The sequence below is a fragment of the Micrasema longulum genome, unplaced genomic scaffold (assembly GCF_059751315.1).
Source record: "Micrasema longulum isolate JH-2025_06_02 unplaced genomic scaffold, ASM5975131v1 h1tg000127l, whole genome shotgun sequence".
Taxonomy (NCBI): domain Eukaryota; kingdom Metazoa; phylum Arthropoda; class Insecta; order Trichoptera; family Brachycentridae; genus Micrasema; species Micrasema longulum.
Window position 1 is genome coordinate 2,011,638 of NW_028277333.1, and position 26,075 is coordinate 2,037,712.

The 26,075-nt window shown below is 30.9% G+C and overlaps 1 protein-coding gene across 1 annotated transcript in view; it reads right to left on the reverse strand.

Moving 5' to 3' along the window:
- Nucleotides 1-1,679: 1,679 nt before the first annotated feature.
- Nucleotides 1,680-26,075, reverse strand: part of LOC148284375 (serine/threonine-protein kinase OSR1-like) — a 40,495-nt gene continuing 16,099 nt past the window's right edge. Inside the window, exons 5-15 of the mRNA XM_088241162.1 lie at nt 25,427-25,604; nt 23,377-23,501; nt 20,528-20,621; nt 17,581-17,725; nt 14,228-14,396; nt 12,986-13,133; nt 9,570-9,763; nt 7,226-7,315; nt 7,067-7,143; nt 6,665-6,857; nt 1,680-1,929 (exon numbers count right to left, since the gene is read on the reverse strand). Coding sequence (XP_088097288.1) covers nt 1,858-1,929; nt 6,665-6,857; nt 7,067-7,143; nt 7,226-7,315; nt 9,570-9,763; nt 12,986-13,133; nt 14,228-14,396; nt 17,581-17,725; nt 20,528-20,621; nt 23,377-23,501; nt 25,427-25,604 — 1,485 coding nt within the window. The 3' untranslated portion in view covers nt 1,680-1,857. The remainder of the gene's footprint in view (nt 1,930-6,664; nt 6,858-7,066; nt 7,144-7,225; nt 7,316-9,569; nt 9,764-12,985; nt 13,134-14,227; nt 14,397-17,580; nt 17,726-20,527; nt 20,622-23,376; nt 23,502-25,426; nt 25,605-26,075) is intronic.

Sequence of the window (26,075 nt, forward strand, 5' to 3'; positions counted from 1 at the left end):
GTTGTGGAGGACAATGTCGATGTCGATGTCGATGTCGAAGGCCGGGATAAAATGCACTTAAGTCTATGGCAACCACCAGGGAACTTGTATAAACTCCGCCAGAAGACGAGGAACTCAATGAGGATTTTTTTCCAGCAGAAGATGAATTTCGAACTTAAAATTATTTCGATTTTACAAAAAAGTTCGATTATTTATATCATATTTATGTACACCAACTACATATAATGTAAAAATAAATTTTTAGCCGTGTACTACGACAAAAAACTTTAATACTTTATTTTTCTTGAAATTTTAGTACTTCGTCAGCCTTGTTTCTACGAAAATAATATTTCTATAAAAAATCTTTTTTACAAATAATTTTAATTACTTTGATTTGTTGTTGCATTTTTTTTCGTTAAAACTGATTTCTTCAGAGATATTTGTGAAAAACCGTGAAAAGCAACTTAAACCCCCCCCCTATCTCTCTGCCGTTAGCGGACTTCGGGCACTTATAGTATGTTTTTTTTAAATTTATAAAAATAACCTAAAATAATTTTTTTAGACATAGTATGTTATTCAATAAACAATCATGCCAAGTTTAAAAATTCTGGGCTTTTCCCTAAAAAAGTCTTATTTGCTTAGGCTAAAATATTATTTACCAAAATAGTTGAGTAACAAATGCGCTAGCTGAGACGAGTAGTTTATTGGGACAGTTATTTTTCAGTATTTTATGTTTTATTATGTTTGATAAAATTGTTTAAACATGTACCTATGTTTTAAAAAAAAAACAATAATAAATCAATCATTCAATTTTTCTAATTTACAATCAGTGATACTTAACGATCAAATGGTAATGATGCATAGAGCACTGCACTAATACACCATTCAGCATATTCTGTTTTTTTTGTGTTACTAATAAGAATGTTCATGATCGGTGCACTGCTAGAACCTCCATTGAAATTCGGATTGCTTTTTTATAATGTGAATTTTGGTGACCAACAGATTCAAGAGCCGAAACCGAATTTCGGCTTCTGTTCGATATTTGTTTTATTTTATTTTTAAATTTAAACTCATTAAAATAGCATTATATCAACTCATTAGTTAACCCGAAAAAAAATGAAAATGATCCTTAAGATAAAAATACCTTTATTCAATTTAGTTTCATATAACTTTGAATTATCTATCCTTACCTCTGTTTTGTACAAATACATTGAACTCCTTAATAAAGATACTTGTCTCGAAAATGTCGCGAAAGCGATGTAACCGGTCACAGGATATTAGAAATTTGTGGATCAAAGTATCACTCGTCTTTTATTTATATAATAAATTACAATGAACCTTCATCAAGAATTTTCAATAACAAACTTAAATGTTTTAAACAAAGATATCTTTAATTGTCTATAAAGTAAAAGCAAATTGTCTGTACGGGAAATTAAATATGAACTTTACTGCTGAAGGTACTTAAATGTTTTAGGTTCTACTATCGTAAAGTGGGGTGTTTTTTTTTGCGTAAAACTTGAACATAATAACAATAATAACACAAAATGTAGAATATGTTAAATAGAACAACAAATATGGCAATTTTTTTTTAAGGATTTTCATAAATTTTCAACTTGTTTTGTATTACCATCATTTTAACTTAACATCATCAAATTACGGAGAAAGCAATACACCCGAAATCAGTAAATAAAAGATCCCAGTAATAATGGACCTCTTGTATTATTTGTCTAAAAACAAAACATCGAATTCAACATTTATCATTAAACTTTGATTTAAATTGTCTTAAAATTATAATTACTTCATTATTAAATCATTATAGTAATATTCCTAATGATGTTTTTCCTAAGTACTTTTTTTTTCCAGCGCAAATCTGTCTTCTTATTCAATTAGAAGTTTGGCAAATCCCAGAAGGAATGTTCTGTTGTTGATGCAACTGGAGTTATAGGAATTCTGCAGAAAAAATACAAAGTTAGGTTGGCAATCAAAAAACTAATTTTTACCTGCTTAAAATAGGGCATAATTTGAAGCGGTAAGACAGGATAAGGTAAAGGGGGTAAATCATGGTGGATTTTTATATTTATTGAAAATATTGAAAGCAGGGATGAACATTTTTTAAATACAATATTATAATAATAAAATAAATAAAGCAACTTTGTTTTAAACCACTAATTTATGGTTAAATCAACAAATTAGTGGGTAAAAACAAAGATCTTTTATTTATTTTATTATATTGAATAACCACAAAGTTAGTGCTTTAAATACAAACAATATTATTAATTAAAGTTTTGTCAATTATTTTTTTGGATTTCCTTATTTTCTAAACGATTCACATCTTTATTTTTCATTTTCATTTTTCATTTTATTTTTGCACCACAACAGGCTAGGAGGCCCAATTACAGTGGTGAATTACATCACAGAACACCCAGGCTTGACAAACGGAGGACCCGAAGGACGCCGAATTTATTTGTAAAATAATGTAAAAGTTCAATTTTATGTTAATGAAAGAATGATTTGTATTTAAAATTTGATTTGCGAATTCAGAGAAACTATTGTTAGTTTGGGGCGGTCTTCGTTAACTTAAGTTTTTTAATTTCTCGCAGTTTGGCCGATATTGTATTTGCTACTTTCAGTCTTAACATGTAATTTCATACCGTTTTTTTCTTAAATTTCGATTTTTGATTTGAGGTAGTCAATTTTTTTCCCCTAATTATTAGTTGTATAGAATGCGGGAATAATATTGGGAAATAAGAGTCAACTTACATACAAAGATGTTGAACCGGTAAATAGCATTTTTTTCCAAGTCATATTTTCAATTTTTATATTTTAATTATTGGAATACGAGTATTTTTCGATGAGTTTATTTTTAAACATTTTTTGATTAACGCGCTATTGTATCCATTATTTTTAGCGATTTCTTTAATTATATTTTACTCACAGTTAGAATTTGCTTTATTAAGGGGAATATTAATTAATCGGTTAAACAAAGAGTGCAAGCCGGTCATTTTGTGTGCAATAGGATGTTGGGAATTTGCAGGAATTGCAGCGTCTGTATGAGTAGGTTTACGGTAAACGATATTTCCGTAAACCTACTTATACTGACGCTGTAATTCCTAATAAATTATATTTTTATTATTTGTAACTTTAATAGATCTAGGAAATTAAAGGTATATTTTTTATTATTTTACAAAGTGAATTTGATATTTTTGTGAAGTGAATTAATGTGGTTAAGAAAGAGGTTCCCATGAAAATACAAAAAAATATCATCGAAATTTATGTACCATTTAAATACGCACGATTTTATGAGAGGATGATCAAAATTTCATAACTTATCTTCGAGATCATTTAAAAACATATCTGCTAAGATTAGTGATAATGGTGAACCCATTGGGGTCCAACCCGCTGATTTTGTATATTTTCACTAAACTCAAAATAATTTTGTGTCGTACAAACGTCATTAACAATTATTGTGTTCTCTTTTTCAATAGTATCTCTTGATTCCGAGTCAAATAACAATTGTATAAACGCATTTTTAGCATCTTCTACAGGAATATACGTGAGCAAATTTAAAACATCAAAGCAAACAATTTTGGCATCACATGGGATAATTTTTTTTTTGCCTGTATCGGTAAAATCTAAGGAGTTCTTGATACGATGTTTTGGTTTGAATAATTAGAAAATGTTTATAAAATCATTGAGTTTTTTAGATAGTTTATATTAGGTGCGCTTATGTAAGATTCTACTGGCCTTATCAGCACATTGTCTCTATGGATTTTTTTAAGTCCGTAAAGTTTAAGTGTTAACAAGGAAATTCCCACTATTTCCAATGATGAAAATTGATTAACTACCTCTTTTATTTTGGCTTGGAATGTATTTGTGGGATTACAATAAAAAAAATCGTTGCTGAATTGATTTTATTTATTAAAAAAGTTAATTTCATTTTAAATAACAATGCAATTGCCTTTATTTAATTTTGTAAAAAATTAAATGGTTATCATGAAGAGAATTTTTAATGTTGTTAATTGCAATTTGTACTAAAGGTTGTAGTATTCTTCAATAGGTCTGCACAACGATGTTTAACAGACGGCGATTTCACGGTTAGGGTAGCATCCGTATCCACTGCCAATTGTATAATGGATTTTTCGCTGACGCCTTTAAGTTGTATTAAAGCTCTTTACTCAAGAGATTTGTTTCCTCATCAGAAAACACATGTTTAGACAGATTAAAAAAATATGTTATGTAAAGATTTACAATAAGAGATTTAAGTTTATTATTTAATTTAGTTTCCTTTTTAAATGCTTTGCTTCGATGCTAGCAATGTAGCTAATGTGTCGAATTTTGTCGTTTAATATATTCCATTCTACGAGGCGTAACACGTGAACTCACAGTAAAGACATTTTAAGATGGTTTTCATTTTATCACGGATAGTAAATATTAATTTTAGTTTTCCTTTTAGCCACATTTCTTTTAGCTTATTTCAAAGTTCATGTAGCCGTCTGTATCTCTTTTATTTTAAATCTAAACACGTACATATTTAGAAATAACACCTTTGAATAAATTATACATTAAGCGAAATTAATTCGTGTTATTTGATGGTTAGTTTTATACTGGTTGCATTTTTTGACGTATTGACTGCAATAGGGAAATATCACTTTTTATACATTTTTTAAGTAATAAAGGTCTCTAAAATACTGTTACTATATCTAATTTTTTTTTGCTAATTATTAGTAGCATAACAATACTTTCAAATTTGTAATTCTGAATTCCCGCAACAACGGTCATTTCATTGGCCGCGCCCCTAATACGTCGCTATTGCGAATTTTGCGTAGTACAATTTCACGAATCTTGACGTCACGACAAACAAGGCTAAACACGTCGCGTTTTTCTACGAAGGTATTTTTATTGAATTTCTTTTTACATTTATGTATGAAAACATTTCTCCACAATATCCCTAATGATTTTGAAAATACAATGAATTATTGTAAATCCATTTCATATATTTTTGTCGGTATTCGTACTATGTGATATTTCCCTATTGTAACGTATGGTCTATATACAGAAATAGTTTTATTTTAAATACATAGATAGGTACATTTTTATTTTATTTAAAAAAGAAAGGAAATATTTGCGATCTAATTATTTACCAAAATATTTCGTTTATTGGGATAATTTTCAACGAGTTGTAAATAAATCACTATTCAAAAATGGGTATCAAGTTGGGGTAGAGTGGGGTTCGAACCTCGGACCTCTGATCCGTGAATTCGCAACGCCAGCCACGGGACCACAACCCGATTCATTAAAAAAGTTTTTCTACACAGTAAATGCTAAAACAATAAATATTACAAGTCTTTTTTCAACTTGTTATTTATTTAAGACGTAGCAAGTATGTTTAACAATCAATTTAATCACTCATTTAGCATGTTGTATTCGCAGATTTAATTGTTATCGAATACGAAAAATCACATGAACAGAGTTCTTAACCTTAAACTGAATGTTTAAGTCCAGTTCTCTGATTTTGTAAATAAAATTATTTATAAATTAATGAATCAACCAAAATTTGTATTTTACTTACAAATGTAGGATTTGCTTGAAGAAAGGCATTGATCCAACCGTAACAAAGGTAAATAATAAATAATATTTGTACATACCTTACAGGATAAAATACAGGAGTCCACTTTAAACAGTTTTATTATTTAAATTGCTACTTTCATTATAAACATGCTTTTTAAAGTTGAAATTCAAATCTGAGGTCCACTTTGATTAAATAAAAAAAAACATCAATAGTCCCAGATATGCTATTTTAACGTGTACTATTATTATCAAAATAATCGTTATTTTACATCGAAAGTTGTTTATGATAGAAATTATCTCATTGGGTTGAAAAAATTGTTTTTTTTTTAATTGCCTTTTTGTAAATATGGTAAATTTGACATTGGCGGGCTTATAGCCAGATATAATGATGTTTGGGAAATTGCACAATCACAAAATTTTGTTTCCAGAAAATTTTGTTCAATGTAACTCCCTTAGTTTCTCCTTTAAGGTAAATATTTATTTATTCTTTTTTACACTTTATACACAAATACAATAAATATATATTAAAAGGGCGGGCATATTGCCTTAAGGCAATTTCTTCCTACCTACCCAAACCGTTTAGTTTGAGAAAATTACAAGTACACGGACGGACATATTTTAAGGAATTATACTTTATCTTATAATTTTATATAAAATAAAAATTTAAAAAAACAACCTAAAAAAAATAAAAATAACACTATACGATGAAGAGAGGAGAGGAGATAGGAAGAAAAGAAGAAAGAGATTGGAACAACTCAAATATTTATATAGTGACATATCAATCTTGAATGTAAATATAAATGTAAATAAATAAGGTATGTTAAAATGAATGAAAAAAAAAAAAGTTAAATAAGTATCTTAAATTAGTGGGTAGATTATTCCAAAACCAAGAAGCTCATACTGTGAAAGAGGAGGTAAGAAAATTAGAGCGGTGAAAGGGTATCAAAAGGGTTCTCTCGTTACTAGTACGAAGAGTTAGTCCATATTATGATAGAGGTTGGAAAACAGGCGAAGTAGGATCAGATAAACAGGCGAAGTAGGATTATTCAAAATATTGTGAAGAAGAAAAGAGTGTACATACTATATATTGAGAGTTTAATAAAGAAGTAACACTTACAATATGAAATATTACAGATTTTATGTCATGAGGGTGACATTCCACAATAAGTTTTTTTAGATTCCAAGATACGGCTACAACATCTTCCTGTTGTATGAGGCCGGCGGCTCCTAGTTCGCGGGCTATCCCTTCTGCTGTATCCGTTCCAATGTGAAAGTCAAATTCTATAGTCTCTAGTTCTAGCTTGGAATTCCTGGAAAATAAAAAAAAACGCAATGAAAAAAACAATCAATAAAGACGTCGCGAAAGCAATGAAACTGGTCACTGGTTATTCTAAATTTGTTAAGCTATCAACCTTTTTTTATTTTTACAGTAAATTTTAATGAATTTTCACCAATAACTTTCAACAGCAAACTTGAGTACGATATTTTGTAAAGTAAAATAGATGGTTTCTTTTATTACCTTCGCAACAAGTGAATGTGCAGCTTTTCTATTTTTGGTTGAACTTCCTCACTGTTTGTTTTTCCATAATATACCTCCTGTGTAAAACGAAATTAATTAATAATTAGAAACGCATTTGTATAAAAATTAAAACAATTAGTATTAAGTAATAGTAGTTACGGTTTGATAACTATCGTAGTCAGGCCACTCCCAATTGCATTCCTTTATATTTTCAACTTGTGTGGGATGACCACATCGTTTGTTATTTTCCTGCAAAATTAATTTATTTTAGTACAAAATTAAAACTTACAGAAAATACTATAAAATCCTCAGAGTAATAATTCGTAGCCTAGAGAGAAGCCCTATCACTATGTTTCATAGAACTCAAGCGATGTTGGTTTGTTGGTTAACCACCAATTGGTGGCTATTTTGTTTTATTTGACAACATAAACACAACGGTCCGATCGGATGCTTTTGTAGCTGTGCTTGCCTTTTTTTGTAAATAACTTGGATATTTACGTTATAATAAATTAAAATCGACGAGAGTGAATTGCAGTAGGTTGCAGCAGTAGGAGTGTCAAAGGTGTTAAAAGAGTCATTTTTTACAGGTAATTGATTTCGAATATTTTCCCATGATTTATATTGATTTTTGGCATTTATTGTCACGACACGTGTGTAATGTTGATTAAAAACTTTCCTTATATAAACATATTTACTTCAAATACTATTTTTAAATTTGTGAATTAAAGTATCTTTACTGTTGATAATGACAGTTGCTTACGGGCAATATGTCAGGGCCGCGCATATAATGTTTGAGTTTTTATCGAGTAGAGGTCGATTAAAAATTTTCTCGGAAATAGCAACGTCAACCTTGAAATCGCATCTAAAATGAGGTGTCCAAATTTCAGGCAGCTACGACTCGCCATTTCGGAGATGTGACGGACAAACAAACTAACTCAACACAGGACTTTGGTTCAATGGAGTTGGGATTTATGTCTCAATAAATATAACATAAATGTATTGTGAATAAAAAAAATAAACACGTATTTTCAATTTTATAAAAGAATTATATAAACATAAAGTGAAATAACACTGCAATGATACATACACAGGTACATATTTAAAAGTAATTACAATGCAAATTAATATCCATTTGGCAATTCTCGACCTGAGTACGGCCCATTGGCTGCAAACTTTACCTAACTTAATACCCAATAGTCATAGAATGGATTTCCTGCGTTTGGGCTCTTCTTTAGGTTACGTATTATTACTCTGAGATAAAATCGATTAAAAAATATGTTTTATGCATAACTAAATTAATAAACAAACAAAACTTAAATGCTTCTCACAAGTTCCTGCCTCTTCGTTAAGCTTTTTAATTTCAATGGAAATTGGTTTTGAATCTTTAGTTTTTTATGCGAGTATATTTAATATTTTGGCGAATTGATTTTGTAACAGAATTGAGTATAATCACGAATATTTTTATAAAGTTTATATTTGAAGCACTAACTTTTTGGTTATTCATTATAATAAAATAAATAAAACAACTTTGTTTTTAACCACTAATTTTTATTTTTCATAGACCGGTTTCAAACTTCGAAAATAATGATATCAGATTACCACCCGTGTAAGGAAAAAGGAAAAAAACACTTGATTTATTGGGTCCACGTGTAGTATTTAGTGAACATGATAGAAATAAAATAAAAAGGAATCGATTCATTAGTTACGTAAACCTTGACAAAGAAGTTTGTTTGCTTTGAAACCGGTCAGTGAAAAATAAAAATAAGTGGTTAAAAACAAAGTTGTTTTATTTATTTTTTTATACTAATATTTTTGTTTTTTAACCTGTGTGCCTCTGATTTCTAATTTCTAAGACTTTTGTTTAATTTCTCTCTCACGTTTTTTATCACTTGTAGACACGCAATTTTATCACGTTTATAAAGGAAATAGTTTCAACAAGCTCTTATTTTTCAAATAGCCTTACCCACCTGTCACTCTACATGGAAACACTTACCTTCAAGCTCATCATAGCTGTCGACTATTCACCTGACTTCTGATTGCTAAACATATCTTACAATGATGGATTAAACTTTCATACATATTGTATGTACCCTTCGATTATATCTACTTTTGACAGGACTAGATTGGAGGTTTGTAGGAGCAGGGCGTCAATACAGACTTAGAATTTATTACCTTTCACTCTCGCCATGTGTATTGTTTCAAACATACTAACGTCATCCATTCGATCCTTAATTATTTAGGTGATTTTCTATTGTTCGTGTTAATTATTCATATTCCCGATTTGTATGCTCCGCTAACCAAACACAAAGGTATTGTTCAAAGTAAGTTTAGTTTAGCGAAAGCATTCCCTTCACACAATTCTTTTCGGTTTTACTCTTACTAAAAAACTTTTTTTCATAAAATAAGTAGGTTTTGTGTAATATATGTTTACATGTTGGTACGGTACTCATAAATGCTACCACCGCTAAGTCGATAATTCTCCTCAGGCAAACAACTGACTCACCTTAATGCCAGCCATGCCCGATTTATGCTTCGCAAAAAAGTTCACGATGACATTTTTATCCGCCTTTTTGAAAAACTTGTGGTTTAAAAGTTCATCCGCGGAAGGCCGCTTTGAGGGATCTTTCTGTAAGCAATCAGCTATAAGCTTTCTGAAGGAACTGCTGTATTTCTTGAACTGTTCTCTATTGTGTCCAACTAAAATTAGAAAAAAAACATTTATTAACGTTTTTTTTACCAAATACATTATCATTCAGGTATAAAATATAATTGGTACACACGATCACTGCACTGAAACACCAAATGCAGTGTATCCGATATCCGATTATCTATTACGTAATGGTAAAGTGATCAGTTTTACGCTATAGATTTCATTCCAGAAACAATGAAATATTGCAGCATCAATCCACCTTTAACAAACACAAACATTTCACGTCGACCCTACTAGGAATTGAACGCAGAACCTCAAGCATGGTTGGTGATGCGCCAACTCTCTAATTTTCTGGCTCTATTTCATACACATAAATGTATTACGAGTATTCATCCACCTGGATATGGAAAATTCAACCCATGTACCACAAATACAACGTTCAAAATTTTAATTGTGTTTTCGATATATTTTTTATTCCATCCAGACAGTCAAGCCGAAATGAAAATGTAAAGTTTATATTTGAAGCACTAACTTTGTGGTTATTCATTATAATAAAAATAATAAAATAATTTTGTTTTTGACCACTAATTTTTATTTTCCACCGACCAGTTTTGGAAATGAAAATGTTTAGGTGGTTGTGCGGTGTCACGAAGTTAGACAGGATCCGGGACTCCTACATAAGTGAGAGTTTAGGAGTACGTGATATATCCAAAAAGACCCGAGACCGCCAGAAGATACAGGGAACTCACAAGCGCAGGTGGCATGAAGTGGTCGGAAAATATACGAGGGACTGCAATGTCTCCTCGGATGACGCACATGACAGAGCAAACTGGCGGCTTATCACCACGCGGGAGGCGGGAGTAATCAGTAGTGATCGACAGAAACAAGTTTTGCAGCCTAAACCGAATTTATCGACACTTACTTAAATAAGCTAAAAGTCACTTCAAAAAGCACAAAATTAGGCGTTTTTTTTTGTAAAACTTTACGAATTTAATAAAATATACGGTAAATAAAATATAAAATGAAATAAAATGCATTAATTTAATGATTCTTTTTTATGCTTTTTCTCTTTTTCCTATAAATTATATGTAATAGTTCTTAACATATTGTATTCCAGAGCCGTGTTAACACGTGATTATATTACCATGCGTTGTGTCCCAGTCCCGTGTTTTCACGTGGTTTAACAGCTGTCATGGTTATTTAAATCACGTGCTTACCCGGCTTTGGGATACAAAGCACAAAAAAGGAGTAAGGCCCTGTATATGTGCGAACATTGCAATGTGGCTCGCCATACAAGCCAATGTTGGCAAAACTTTCATTTAAAAATGACTTATTAAATTATTACAAATAAACATGAGAAGTTTTAATTGATTTAACGTAGTATATTTATAATAATGACACTTTTATGAAACCCTTGACAAAGCATGAAATTTCACAAAAATGGGCCGGGCACAGGGTAAATTCTATGTATATTCGGCAGGTACTCAAAGAGTTAATTTAACTTATGTATATGTAACAGTTCGTCGGCCTGTGGTGTAGTGGTCAGCGCATTAGCTTACCATGCGAGAGGTCTCGGATTCGATTCCCGACATGGTTGACATGAAATATTTATTTAAAAAATGCTTTTACACGAAAATATTTCATAGTCCCTGGACTGGTACTTTAAGCGTAAGACTGATCATCTTACCTTCACGTAACAAAAAAAGATCAATATACGCTGCGATTGATATACCAATGCAGTACCCTATGGACCATTAGGTGCGGAAAGGGAATGATAATTAATATTTCTTCAGTGCTCGTTATAGGAACTTTAACTTATTAACGTATAAAGGAATAAAAAAAATATAAATATGAAAGATCTTGGAACTCACGAGAACTTAGAGTTACTAACTATAAGATGCACCTGAATACAGCTGAATGTAATCCGACAAATTCCGGCCACAGGTTTCGGTTAAACTAAAGTTTCGGACAATTTTTGCCACAACTGAAACCGCGACCGAAACTCGGGTCGGTCACTAATAATCAATGCTAGAAAGAAATAAGAAGATTGCGTTTTTTTTTCATATAAATTAAATAATAACTAAGAAATAGCAACCGAATTTCAACTACAAAAGCCTTATAAAATATAGATAATTAACGATATTTTGAGAATGTCCAAATATTTATAGACAAGAACGGGGATCCAACCTCTAAGGAATTATCAAGATTGATTCGATGTAACAACAAAGATGGAGAAAATCTTCGAAAAGGAAATATGAATGTTAAGGAATTTACAGGGTTTACGAACTGTCATTGGCTGTGTGTGAAATGAATTAATAACTAGACAGTTCCTAATTTAAGAATTAATTTTCTATGCAATTTTTGTTTTTTAGTCATCATCATTCCATGTCCGCTCCCTATTTGGAGCATATGGGGTTCATAAATAGCCTTACGTAGTTATCTAGTAGGTGAAATAATCAAGCCAGATAAATCTCACCCACACAAGAAAAGGTTTCAGCTCTCTTACGTCACTTAAGTCAACAGATGGAAGAATTGAAGTTGTATGGATGTTCGAAACAGACAAAATATTGAACGTTAACTATTGTGTGGCTATGATGTAACACGAGTCTACATAGGATACAAGACTTGACACATTGCTTTTATTCATTTAATTGATGAGGTTGTTTTTTTTTGTAATCTTTAAATAAACATTTTTACATCGAATTTGGAAAGTAAAATTTACATCAATATGCTGGATATTAATACGAAAAAAATATCCTTACTACGCGAGGACGTATTAGACGAATTAAAGAGATGCAATACCGTAATAAATGTGTTTGACTGTATAAGAAAGAGAACGAGAATATAACTTATAACAAGGAATACAGAGACGCTGTTGTGTCCGGTGTTTGTGTGAAAAAGCCAAAAACAAAAGAAGAAATTATTTCCATCAGTTGGTTATTGGCAGTACGTGGCAGTGCGCGCTAGTTATATGACCGGCGTATTTATGATTTTTTATTCATTTTACTGGCCTTGGTTAAATATTTTTTTGTGTTGCGTTGTGTCTTTATGCTTTTTTTCAAATGTTTTAACTTCAAAATATTCTGTCTTTTGCTTAAAGTAACACGATGTTGCATCACCGCGTGTAAAGGAATTTTTTAGCACAGCCTTTTCAGAGCAGACATAAGGCCTGAAAATACATACATTTCTATATTTTTTTCTCAAATATGTATTTAAATATAGTTGTTCAGTAGGTGGTATACCGATAAATAAAAGTAAAATGCCCTTACCACTCTCCAAGTTTGGGGGGTCGTTCCTTAACGTCAACATTAGCACCTTCATTACAGGGAACTCGCTGTATGGAGCTTTCCCAGTGGCCATCTCTATGGCTGTTATCCCAAATGACCAAATATCAGCCTCGAAACTGTAACCCCTGTCCTGTAGTCAAATTCAAATATGCCTTACTTTTCAAATGTCTTAATATTTTAAAATCAAATAAGCAATACTACAAGCATTTACTTTACTTCTAAACACTGTTCGATCTTTTATTGCTTTGTATTGTATTTTTTAAATTTTATGTTGTTTATATACTCATGTTTTATATAACTTTCATGTATGTAAAACCCTTAAAAATTAATAATATAAAAAATAAAAAATGTTTTTAAATGTGAATTTTATGTAGGTATATAATATGAGTAATTTGTTATGTAAAAGTAGAGTAATAATATATTATACATAATGAAATATCATATATTTGATTGAAAATTATACCATCATTGATTGCGATTATTATATTTGAATAAACGTTAAGATGTTCTGTGAAAATATTTTTTTGCGAAAATTTAAAAAACATTATAAAAATATATATATTAAAGAAATTTAATAAACCATGTGTGATACACAATAGGGAGACATATAACTTTTTTTACAGTCTTGAATAAAAAAAATTTTTATTACTTATTAGTAGCATAAAAAATTTTTTTGAGTATAATTTTGAATTTCCATGAAAACGGTTCATTGCATTGGCCACGCCTATTACTCCACGATTCATGTAAATTGAAATAAAACATCTTCACGAACCTTGGCGTCACCACTATTAAGTCCAAACATGTCACGTTTTTGTAGAGACAATTTTTTTAATGATTTATTTTTTAAAGTTATGTATGAAAACATTTCTCCACAGTATCCAAATTGATTTTCGAATTACAAGTATTTTTTCTAAATCCGTGCTATATATTTTTATCGGTATTCAGAGTATTATTAATCTTATTATATTATTCGTAGTATATTTCTCTATTGTACAAATTTAGAAATAACTGGTGACTGGTTTTATAACTTTCTCTGGATTTCTTGAAGGCTGGTATATTTATTAAAATTTCAAATCTATTTATACAAAGTCAGAATGGATAAATAATGAAGAAGTTCAGTGATACGAGATATTGGGTATGATAATGTTTTCTTGCGCGTTGTAAAAATTAGAGCATTGAATTGTACAGCGAAGCTTACGTAAAGTAAAAATGTTTTCAGCATACCTGCTCCATTACTTCAGGAGCCATCCAACAAGGGGTGCCGACAAAGGTGTGCCGAACTTTCTGGCGAGACTGATCGAAACATGTAGTTGCCAACCAAGCGGAGACTCCGAAATCTGCTATTTGCACTTGCCCGTCTTCTCCAAGCAATATGTTACCAGCTTTAATGTCTCTAAACACATGGATGAAATCATTATTGCAGAGCGAAAATGTTTACACAAATTTAATGATAAATGGTGGAAAAAATAACTTGCGGTATTTTGTACGTATAAGAAAATAAACATTCGTAATCCATATAAAAATACCCATCATTATTTATTTACGCACATTTATAATTCAATATTTTGCCAACAAATAAATCTCATCCTCGGCAAAGGATTTCGTAACGTCATTTTCTTTTAATGTTTTCAGAACCCCGAATAAGAATAAAAGAAAGAGTAAAAAAGGTTTTGGTTTAAGCCTTTTGTTTGACATGTCCGAGATAGTTCTAAAGGTGGCCGGCTCTGGAAGGACAATTCCTAGCGGGGCGTGCACATGCTAAAGAAATGAGATTCAAAATAGGTGAAATGAAAAATTGATTATTTCTCTTAATTCATTTATTTATTCACAATAAAAACTATATTTTCATTTCTTAAGACACAAGTCCCAACTCCATGGGACCAAAGTCCTGTGTTGATAGAAGACGGATAATACACTTAATCAATTTCGCACAATAATAATGAATAAAACAAGAACAAAATTTTTCAGTAACAAAATCATGTACATCTACACTTGGAAAAACAAACACTATAATTGATATGTATGTGTGCACCGAAAGGCGAATCGTCCATATGAGCGATTATGCGCTGCTTAAGATTATATTTGACTATTGATAATAATATTTTTCAGTGGTTACATTTATGGGAAAATAAAAAAAATAACTGTCACATATTCAATGTATTTATTTTTAAAAAAGGGGCTTAGATATTGTAGTAATCAGAGGAACCATATTTGGATTTAGAAAAAATAAATTTATTCATTCAATAAACGAAAGGCTAAAATGACAGTGAACACATAGAAGAAGAAAACGCAATATAATAGAAGGCAGGTTTTCAATCATCGCTTTATTTTAATATTCGCATTTCAGATGAAAATACTTAATTTATTAAAGTCATTGTAATACATTCCATTTTAATCCATATTGTTTGTAAATAAAATTGCAGCAATTCGTGAAAATACAAAAAAGTTTTTTGCAGTACGAATGATATTTATGTAGGCATGTGTATACATAACACTTTTCAGTGTAAACGTAGGACATTTCGATATAAGTAAAACCTATTATGTTTTCAACGATTTCAATCAATCTTATAAAAGTCAAAAATCATCAACAAATTTTTAACTAATTTTTTTAACATTTGAAGTTAGAGTAATTGAAATTTTTTAACACTTTAGTTAAGTGTAATTTTTAATCCGAAAGTTAATTTCATCATTATTTAGTGGTGCATAGGGCACTGCATTCGTCCACAAAGTGCAGCGTATTTCGATCATCTGTTACATGAAGGTAAAGCTTATTACTAAGATTACTCTTCCGCTTCAGGTGCCAGTCCAGGGACAGTGACATATCGCAGTTAGTGGCATTAAAAATAACCAGTCCAAGTTGACTTGCCCATCTTCGTGGCGGACATTTTCTCTCAATAGAACAGGGGTTCAGGAGAATAGCAATCAAATCTACAACGTTCGTCCCGGGTTCTTGTTCAATTTAACACACCACACTGTATTATTTATTCAACTAGACATGGACAAAAACAAACAGTCAAAAATTAATTTTTATGGAAACTTATAAATAATACGTCACTTTTTTTATGAAACATACTTTTACTTAGATTTTGAATTATGCATACAGAGGTTTGCTATTAACTTTAAGCTCACAATTAGTGTTTTCACGATTTGTCAAAATGTGCTATAATATTATAAATAGTACCTACGTAAGTTACCTTCATATAGACCACGTAATCAATACATATATAATTAATATTTGTTTTGTTATTGTTTTGCATTTAATGTATTTTTTGTATTTAATGTATGCCATTTGGTACTGCTAACAGAAAAAATGGCGCCAGTTTAATTGATAAGGAGTATATATTACACTTCAAGCATCTTTTTGAAAAACAAATATAATACAAACACAACACATACGAATTGTTTGTACAATATAATAACCGAATACAATGTTTTAATAAAACAAAACTTTCAATCGCTATAAAATCAATCACGCATATTATAAATAAATAAAATAATCACACCTAGGCACATCGCTCCGTTTCTCTTTAGGAGTAGACAGAGTGGATAGACGCCACACCACTTCTATTTTTAAAATTTAGACTAACTCAGGATCAATTTTAACTCAATTTTTTTTTGTTTAAAAGAAAACTGTCACGTTATTTATATTTTTTTAATAACTGCTATGTATTGTGTATTCGTCCCAAAATAGAAACGGCATTCAAAATCAACTGTGCAGTTTTCAAGGAAAACAAATTTTTATGTCGTAACAAAGTTAAATTTAGACACAATAGTTAACTCAATAGCAGTATTTTTTAAATATTGAAATAACATCACAAAGTTTTTCAACGAATGAAAATTTGATTTAATTCAATCCCAACCCAATCCGAATAAAATAATGAATTAAAAAAAACAAAAAATCATGATTAAGACAACTGCAAATCAGACTTACTCTGAAAAATCACTACTCGTCTGTTTTTATTACTTATTAAAAAAAACAAACATTTCCAGTTGATTAATTTGAAAGGATTTTCATATCATTTTACTGCTGCGAGACATTGCATACATTTAAGCGTGTTGTCCAGATGTATATTGAAATTTATGTTTACATAATAATTTCTATTTGTAATATTCTTTAATAATATGCATGCTTTCACTTTCTATTTTGTTGTGTCCCAATTCATCACAGGGCTCTTGGCCTCATAGAGTAAGGGATAGGTCATTATTTTTTTGGAGTATGTATTTTTTTATATGGATAAAAATTGGCTGTAAGTAGCAACCGATCGAGAAAATGGAAGGATATGGAAGAAGCATCTATCTAGCAGTAGAGGACAGAAGGCTGAAGAAGAAGAAGAAGAAGTCGTATCTTTATATGTATAAACAAAATACAATAAAAAAAGATATATTTAATTTATTTTGAATTTTTTACCTCGTTCGTTGTCGAACCCAAATCATTACCAATTATTTGAAGTGGGTCGCGGAGCTTAGTGAGAGTGGGAGCCTTTGCTCTCGATAATTAAATTCAGTAGTTATTTACAAAAATTTGGACATACGCATATTAAGTGGAAATGAATTGGAAATAAAAATAAAATATATACCGGTGAATGAGTCCGTTCTTGTGGAAGTAAGACAACCCGTGCAACACTTCCTTGAGGATTGTGGCGATGAACTGCTCGTCCAGAACTCCGTGACCGCAGTCCTGGCTATCCTGGCAGTGCTTGATGACGTCACGGAGGCTGCCACCTGCAACACTCGCCGTTTGCCACATTAGGCTTTCCCAATACAACTGCATCTATAGTATGTATCGCGGCCGAATCGACACTTTAGTTTTAATACATATTGACTGGCTAAATTACAAAACTGCTACATATTATAAAAAGCCAATTGACGACAAGCTGTATTGCATTTTGGCTGAATAACGCACGCCACATTTAATGTTATATTTTTCTGTAATAAAATAAATAAAACAACTTTGTTTTAAACATACATTTTTTTTTTCCACCGACTGGTTTCAAAGCAAACAAGCTTCTTCGTCAAGATTTACGTAACTTATGAATGGATTCCTTTTTATTTTTATCATGTTCACTAAATACTACACGCAGACCCAATAAATCAATTCGTTTTTTCCTTACACGGGTAGTAATTTGATATCACCATTTTCAAAGTTAGACAGGAGAGGACTAAAAGTAATATTGTGATAGTGTTTATAATGTTAAATAATTTTTAAATAAGATACAATAAATAATGTTATTTTTGGAGGACACTTAATTTGTTTATGCGTGAATTATTTTACGATTTATGATAAATAAAGAAGCTAAAAGAGTGGATGATTGATGTTTTCTGGAGGGAGACGAGACGTAAGCCCCAACTCAATGGGTTGGTGGGTTGGTTCTGTGTTGAGTTGAGACGAGCAATTAGTTGACACCGACACATGAGTATATCATTACAAATATTTATTTAACTTTTTGTACATAATGATTATTTGTACATTGGCGGGCTTATTGCCAAATGGCAATTTCTTCCAACCAACCAATAAAATACTATATAGGATTAGAAAAACAAGAATAAAAAATTAAAAAAAACAAAAATAAAAAATATTTTTTATATAATATTAACAATGGAATAGCAAGGTCTGAAGTCCGAACCCGACAAGTAAGTGGATGATGAATTAACATCGGATATAGACATTTGGTGTGGTGTCCAGTAAGGATGCATTGTGATTCTCCTCTCATGTTTAATATATCTGAATCGGGTTGTGATCCCGTGTTGCGGACTCACGGATCAGAGGTCCGAGGTTCGAGCCCTCTCCACCCCAACTTGATTTCCATTTTCTAATAGTGAGTTATTTACAACTCGTTGAAAATGGCCCCAAAATTAAAATATTTGAGTAAATTATAAGAAGGCAAATATTTCTTCCTTAAAAAAAAACTCGGGAACCAGTTTTAGAGATGCAATAAGTGAATTTACTGACGGCATTAGTATAAATGGACAAATTACAAAGGATATCAGATACGCGGATAAAACTGTCCTCCTCGCAGACAGTAAGGAAAGCTTCCGACTTTTATTAGACAAATAAATATTCATTTAGAAATAAATATTTTTAACGCCAAATGTATGGTTATTCACAAAGAATCACAATAGCTTTGAAAATTGGAGCACAGGTTATTGAGCAAGTCTATTAATATAAATATTTATTGTGTTGGCTTAGTTAAAATTCTATGTAAATATATGTATGTAAAAATAAACAAATAAAAAAATAAATAAAAGATTCAAAAAACGACAAATGGGATCACTCACACGAGACCATAGTCAGAATAAAAATGGCACGAGACTGTTTTTTCAGGATGCGTGATCTCCTTTGCAGTAGAGATATCAATTTAGACCTTCGAAGGCGCATTGTGTGGTGTAACATTTTCTCGGTACTTTATTACGACGCCGAAACGTAGACACCCACCCAAGCCTCTTCAAAAAATAAATGAGGATTTTAAAAATCTCCTGGGTAGACAGACACCGAAACGATAAAGCCTCCCGACGCGACGGATGAAAAAATATAAATAGGTACGGAAAACCACAAACAAAAATAAACTTAAGGCATCCGATAAGAGACAAAAAACACAACATTTTACAAGCCATTCCTTCAGGGAAGGATTGAAAAAAGACGCAAAGCAGGAAGAAGGCAAAAAAAAAAAAAAATATATCCGCACACCCAACGTTGCATGTAATACCTACGGAACAATACTTTGATGTATTATGTGAAGTTGGTTTAGGTTAGGTTGGTTATATTTCCTGCTAATTTTGAAAATACAATTAATAACGAAACCCACAAGTTCCCTATTTAATAAATCTCTTTAAAAGGTTGAAAATCTTCGATTCATTTACATATTGTAAAATGCCAAGTGTTGGCAATATGGCTAATCGTCGATTAGCCCTCTTACAATACGGAACCGTTTTGTAATTTAGATAGCCAATATATATTTCAGCTAAAATAACAATCCAGCTGCGTCATATATGTACAATTACAGCAGACATGTACAGTACTTCGAAAGATAAGGTTAGGTTTGCTCCTTACAACTGTAGGTGCTTGTATGTATGACTACAGCAAACATGTTCGGTATTTGAACATATAATATTCTTTTATAATGTAAGAGTTGCCCCATACAGCTAATTTTATTCAACTACAGCCAGGTTCATTATCTAATTTGAAAGATAATGGTACAGTTTATCTGATCCATTGTTGAACTTATCTACTTGTTTTTAGTACCTACAGAATCTTTTTTTTGTTTATTTTTTATATTAAGGCAATCCATCCTAAGAAGGATGATTTCTGCCAAGAGTACATTCAACTTGTATAAAAATAATAAAATAAATACTTGTACAGCCATAAAATCATTTTACTCTTGTTGTGATTTTTAAAATACCTTTCCGGTTTGATTTGTGGAAATTGAATTTAACAAAAATATAAATTTAACATATTAATTAAATAAAATTTTCCATTAAACGATTCTATGCAAAACTGTTTGTAAAAAAAAAATAACACATTCTTACCATCTAACAACTTAATAATCAACCAAAGCTCATCGTCTGTGACAAAACTAGTGTAGTATTGTACTACATTCTCGTGGTTGCAAGTCGACATTGCCTGTGGACATATAATACTCGATATATAAGTTCATAAAATAACCAGACTATAAATTCTTCATTTCAAGGCTTTTTATGCAAAATTATTATTTGGTTTTTAATAATCTAATTATGAACTAAAATTAATTACTACTTTGTAAAAAAATTACTACTAAAACGCTTAAACAAACCAACAAATACGATTTGCAATTCCCAGACACGCATTTTTTGTATCAGGAATCTCTTAAATTTTCAGTTGTTATTATTCAAATTTAAATTAATTTATTTTTCCGAAATAACATTTCAAATAACAAAATATTGGGAAAACATATCAAACCAAGAACCCTTGAGCAATGCACGGTGGTCCCGCCGTAGGTCACAGCCTTCCAATATTCATGTCCAAATTATGATGTGTCACTGCTGGTAATTAGTGACTAAAAGCCAAATTTACTGATAGTATAAAAACGAATTAGGATTTCTAAAGGGTTCATCTATATTTTAACATCGAAAGTGAGTTCATTCAAGGAAATGCTAATAACTGTAATCAGAATAGCAGTTTTTGAATAGTGCCTCTGCTACATAATGTACAAATTTTGTTTACATTAAAAATTTTATTTTTGTTTCCATAAACTTTTAACTATTTTACCCCTCTCTGCCCCCAACCTTATTTACTACATAATGTTCACAAGAACATTGTTTTTATGATATTTATATATTTGTCTGCACAACTCTGCTCCGGGGTTAAGTATAAGCCGTACACTCCGTACATTGCACACGAATAAAAAATTTAGGGAAAATTATATGCCTGACTTTTTTGTATTTTTTTTTTAGGATCTCTTAACAAGTGTTTATTTGCGCGAATGCATTTGTTTGACATTTGGCTAGCTAAAAAATGCAAGTAATGTGGAAAAAAAAGCCATACTTTACATGTGTTTGCCAAACAAATACCCGATGTCGAAAATATCGACACAAATAACTTAAAAAATCCTATTGATTACATATACAAAAAAAAAACAAGTATTGGATGCCAAAAATGGTCGGTAAATATTCTGATTGGTAGAATGTGACAGAAAAATGCGACCTTTTGGGATTCACGCAACGTACAGGAAGTCCAGGAGCAGCTACAAGAGATGCCGTTTTTAAATGATCGACACGTGAAGAATTTTGCGGACTCTAGAAAACGATCAAAATGTAGAAGGCTAGCAATTTCATCAAAAGTAGACGATTTTGCCGTAAATACTTTATTAAAGTACTCCGATCAATCTAATACATCTTTTTTACAAGTCAGTACTGACGAAGTTGTATCTCTCATTGTATTAATAAAACAATTTGTGCATTTCAAAAGAGCTGCTTATACTCTTCTATCTTACCGGAATGTATTAAATGCAAAAAGCGGTGTATACATCGGGAAAAAAAATCACAAATCATCTGCCGAAATAGAATTGCAATCTTTGTTATATCACATCACAAACCGTATACGTGAATCTCAAAAGGAAGTTTTAGAAAGTATTCAGTGATCTGACTTGTTATATAATTACGGCCTTAATAAGGATCTGATAGACAGGTGTTGCCATTTGCTGCAATGTTTGTCATCAGGATATAATATAAATAATGTAAAGTATAGGGATTACACGTTACAAACTGCTCAACAACTAGTTCAGGAATATCCATGGTACTACTTGCCATCTTCTGTCCATAAAATACCTATTCATAGGTCTGAGGTGATTGAGCATGCATTATTGTCTATTGGAGAGTTATCTGAGAAAGGAGCGGAATCAGGCAACAAAAATATTAAGCTATATAGGCGCGATAACACACGAAAAATGTCACGAATTTTATCTAATACCGATCTATTACATAGCCTTCTTCTTACTTCAGATCCCTTAATTCCTTTTTAATATTTATCTTTGTAAATATTAAGTGCTGACATTTTTATTTATGTAAAATGACAACACATACACTAGATTTTTAATAAACCGTTATTTTTTTGTACGTTTTGTTTTATATTTGTACTCTTTCATTATGTATTTTTGTGTCAAAATGTAATTTTTGTGTACCTACTAAATAAATAAACCAACATAAAGAAATTATAAAATTTTGATATGATTAAACTAATCATCATTGTTTTACATTTTTTCCTATTTTATTTAACTTATAAACTATATATTTCAATAAAAATGAGTTGTTTTTTTCTGAAATTAGTCATTCTTATGAAAAAGTTTTTTTTAAAATACAGTAGCATATGCTTTGAATGTTTATTACAACAGCAAAAGGCTATGACCGCCCCTCTATGAACGCAGGACCGCCGTGCAATGGTTAAACATTATAAAAACAAAAGACTCTCTAATAGCAAGCGAATTTGCCTCTTAAACATAGTTTCACTGATTTGAAAGATGTCGATCTCCAAAGTGATAATGTTTATCTGCCTGATAACTACCATACTCCCTCACGTAGAGATACCTCAGATATAACTACACAAGCCTTTTGTAATACCAGTGATATATTCGAATTTTATTTTAACAATTTTGGATATTTAATTGTTTACTTTAGATTTTTTAGCTTACCGCGATGACGCTGTGACGTCAATCGGTTAAAAATTCTTCTGCAAAAATGTATTTATGTATTTGATTAATAAAAATAATAAACCTAAGTATAATAATTGACCCAAAGTTAAATTAAATTAACGTTAAATTAACAACGAATAATAAAAATAGCTCGGATTTATAAAAAAAATACTTGACCTGACAAAAAACGAAATGAGAAACAAATCAACCCACTTGAATTTCCCTGGTCAGCTCGTCAATGGAAACATTGTTGTTATCCATTTGTACAATTTTAATGGCGCACATTTCTTCTTTGGCCTTGCACCATGCTTCGTACACTATTGCAGTTGCACCACTTCCTGCCAACAAAGGTACCAAATATCTTTATTTATTCTATAACAAAATGTTGTTATTTAAAAATAAAAAGAAGCCTAATGGCTCATTTATTTACGACTGTTTTAATAGAAATATGGAGTTAAGGCATAGTCTGTCATAATCTGGTTTAATCTGACAACTTAATACAAATACAAACTAATACCAATTTCGGATAGAAAAGGGATTTTGACTTATTCAATTAAAATCTATAACCTACTTCCACTATCTATTAATGTTATTAGTAACTAGAAAATGTTCAAAAATGCTATAAAAAATGGATAGTGGAGCTAGGTAGAAGTAAAATGGGTTGTCTCATTCGCTCAAACCAGTATTGAATTAACTGCTCCACAAATGTATAGCTTTGTAATATAAATAATATAGATGTACATACATTAATTATAAACATAAATATGTAGTGTTTAAAACTGTCTGAACATTTTGTTGATAGCTATCTCTGTTTATTGAGTTAGTTTTCTTTGTTTATTCTCAAATATAAAAATATTTAAAAAAAAGTATATTATTAAGTGTCCTCGGCACGGGGCATCCCAGTGCGGTCACATTATTTTTATTATTAAATATAATTTTCAATGGAAAAATATGAATAAATAAATAAATATTGTAAATTGGCGAGCTTATTGCCAAATGGCAATTTCTCCTAACCAACTAATAAAATAAAAGTTGTATTTATATAAATCAAGTTACAAAACATATTCAAACGAAAATAAAAAAGATAAACACACACAAAAATATGAACAACTGTATTTGTATATAAATGACCTTAAAACAATACTATTACTAAACTGGAAAAATAATTAAAGAGGAAAGAGAAACGGAGGAGAGATTAAGGAAGAGGAAGGGGATATTTCTTCAGACGTGATTTAAACAGAGATACTGTAGTAACATCTTTGATAGTGGATAGGAGATGATTCCACAGTTGAGCCGTATGGACACTTTATGAGTTAGAGAAGAAAGAGAATTTGTGGATGGGTATTAAGAAGGTGCTTTGAGAATTAGATTAAAGAGGTAAACTTTGAACTGATAAGCCTTGAAAATTTTCACGAAGGTATATCGGAGCGTTAGGAATATGAAGAACAGTGAACAGAAGCGTTACACTGTAGCATTCAATTTATAAAATTACTATAAAGGACATAGACTATTGTGATACAATTACTGCAGTTTTGATACGAGTACCATTCGTGTTTGCAATATAGTCAAGAGGATGAATGACAATATCCGACAAAAGTCCTCCATACAATTTGCCAAACTCACAGTGAAAGTAGTAGAGTCAAAATCAATAAAAATCGCGACATATGATATATGAAAAAGTTTAAAGAGTGACTCGTTTATTTATGAAAAAAATATTGCTTTTTTGTATGAGTGAAACCGATAGGAAGACCCAGAGCCTTTAAACTAGTTTCGAGCATGTGAAGGAATGTACTTTCAAATGGAATTTAATAGTTTCATTTTTTAACAATATTTGACAAATTTTTGTAGACAAGGCTGGATTCCACTCCATGGGAAGTTAAAAAAGTTTTCATGATTAACACTTACATTTTTTTTTTTTTTTTTTTAAATTTTAAATTAATTTATAAATCCTTACGGAATATTGTAATATAAAGAGCGGAAAAAAACAAAAAACACTGTTGATTCAACCGATATAAAAATAAGTATAAAAACGGAAAAAAAAGCTTTGCCTGGTAGAAACATAACAGTAATATAAATCTCACACACATCAACAAATATTTTAGTTATTTTACTTCACACGAATTAACGTATAGAAGAATGAAAGAAATATGAATGTAAATACAAAAGTAAAAACAATAATTTCGACCAGTCAATGAGATGTGATGAAAATTAAAAGAATTCCATTTTGCCGTCTAAAAAATCAGTCAAAAATATTTTTGATTACCGATTATTGAAAGAATATCGTACGAGTCCTTATCTGTGGGCCATGGTAGCGAGTTGGGTACAGGAGATGTTCCCTTCTTGCTCAACATGTGACCAATCCCCTCGAAGGACTGTCGAGCGGCACACGCTATGGAGGATAGAGCTCCATTTATTTGGCGGTCAACTGATGCGAATGATTTCTAAAAACAGTTTAATAAAATTAGGAATGAAGTGTAGAAATATATTTTTATAGAGTAGTACAAATCGCAGTTTTCCATTTAATTTACAACCCTCCAGTTGTCGTAGCGAAAAAATAATTGAATACACTTATGGCTAAATGAATGCTGATTACAAACTCGTGCATTTCCAACCTCGTTAATAATCACAAGGTTCTAACCTTGTTCTACCATGGCTCGACTGTTCTTCTATATCTGGAGTCCTCAGGGCTCTGTTTTGAGACCACTTTAGTGGAATATATTATTTGATTATTTTCTCGAACTTCACTTTCCTTCATCATGTATGATCCAGGCTTTTGCCGATGATGGATGTATTTTGATTGAGGGCAATAGCCCCAGATCCCTAAAGGGTGATGCAGCTTATGCAATAAATAATGTAGCTGATTGCGGTATTTGAAACAAATTAATTTTTTATTCTCAAAAAACCCAATTTTC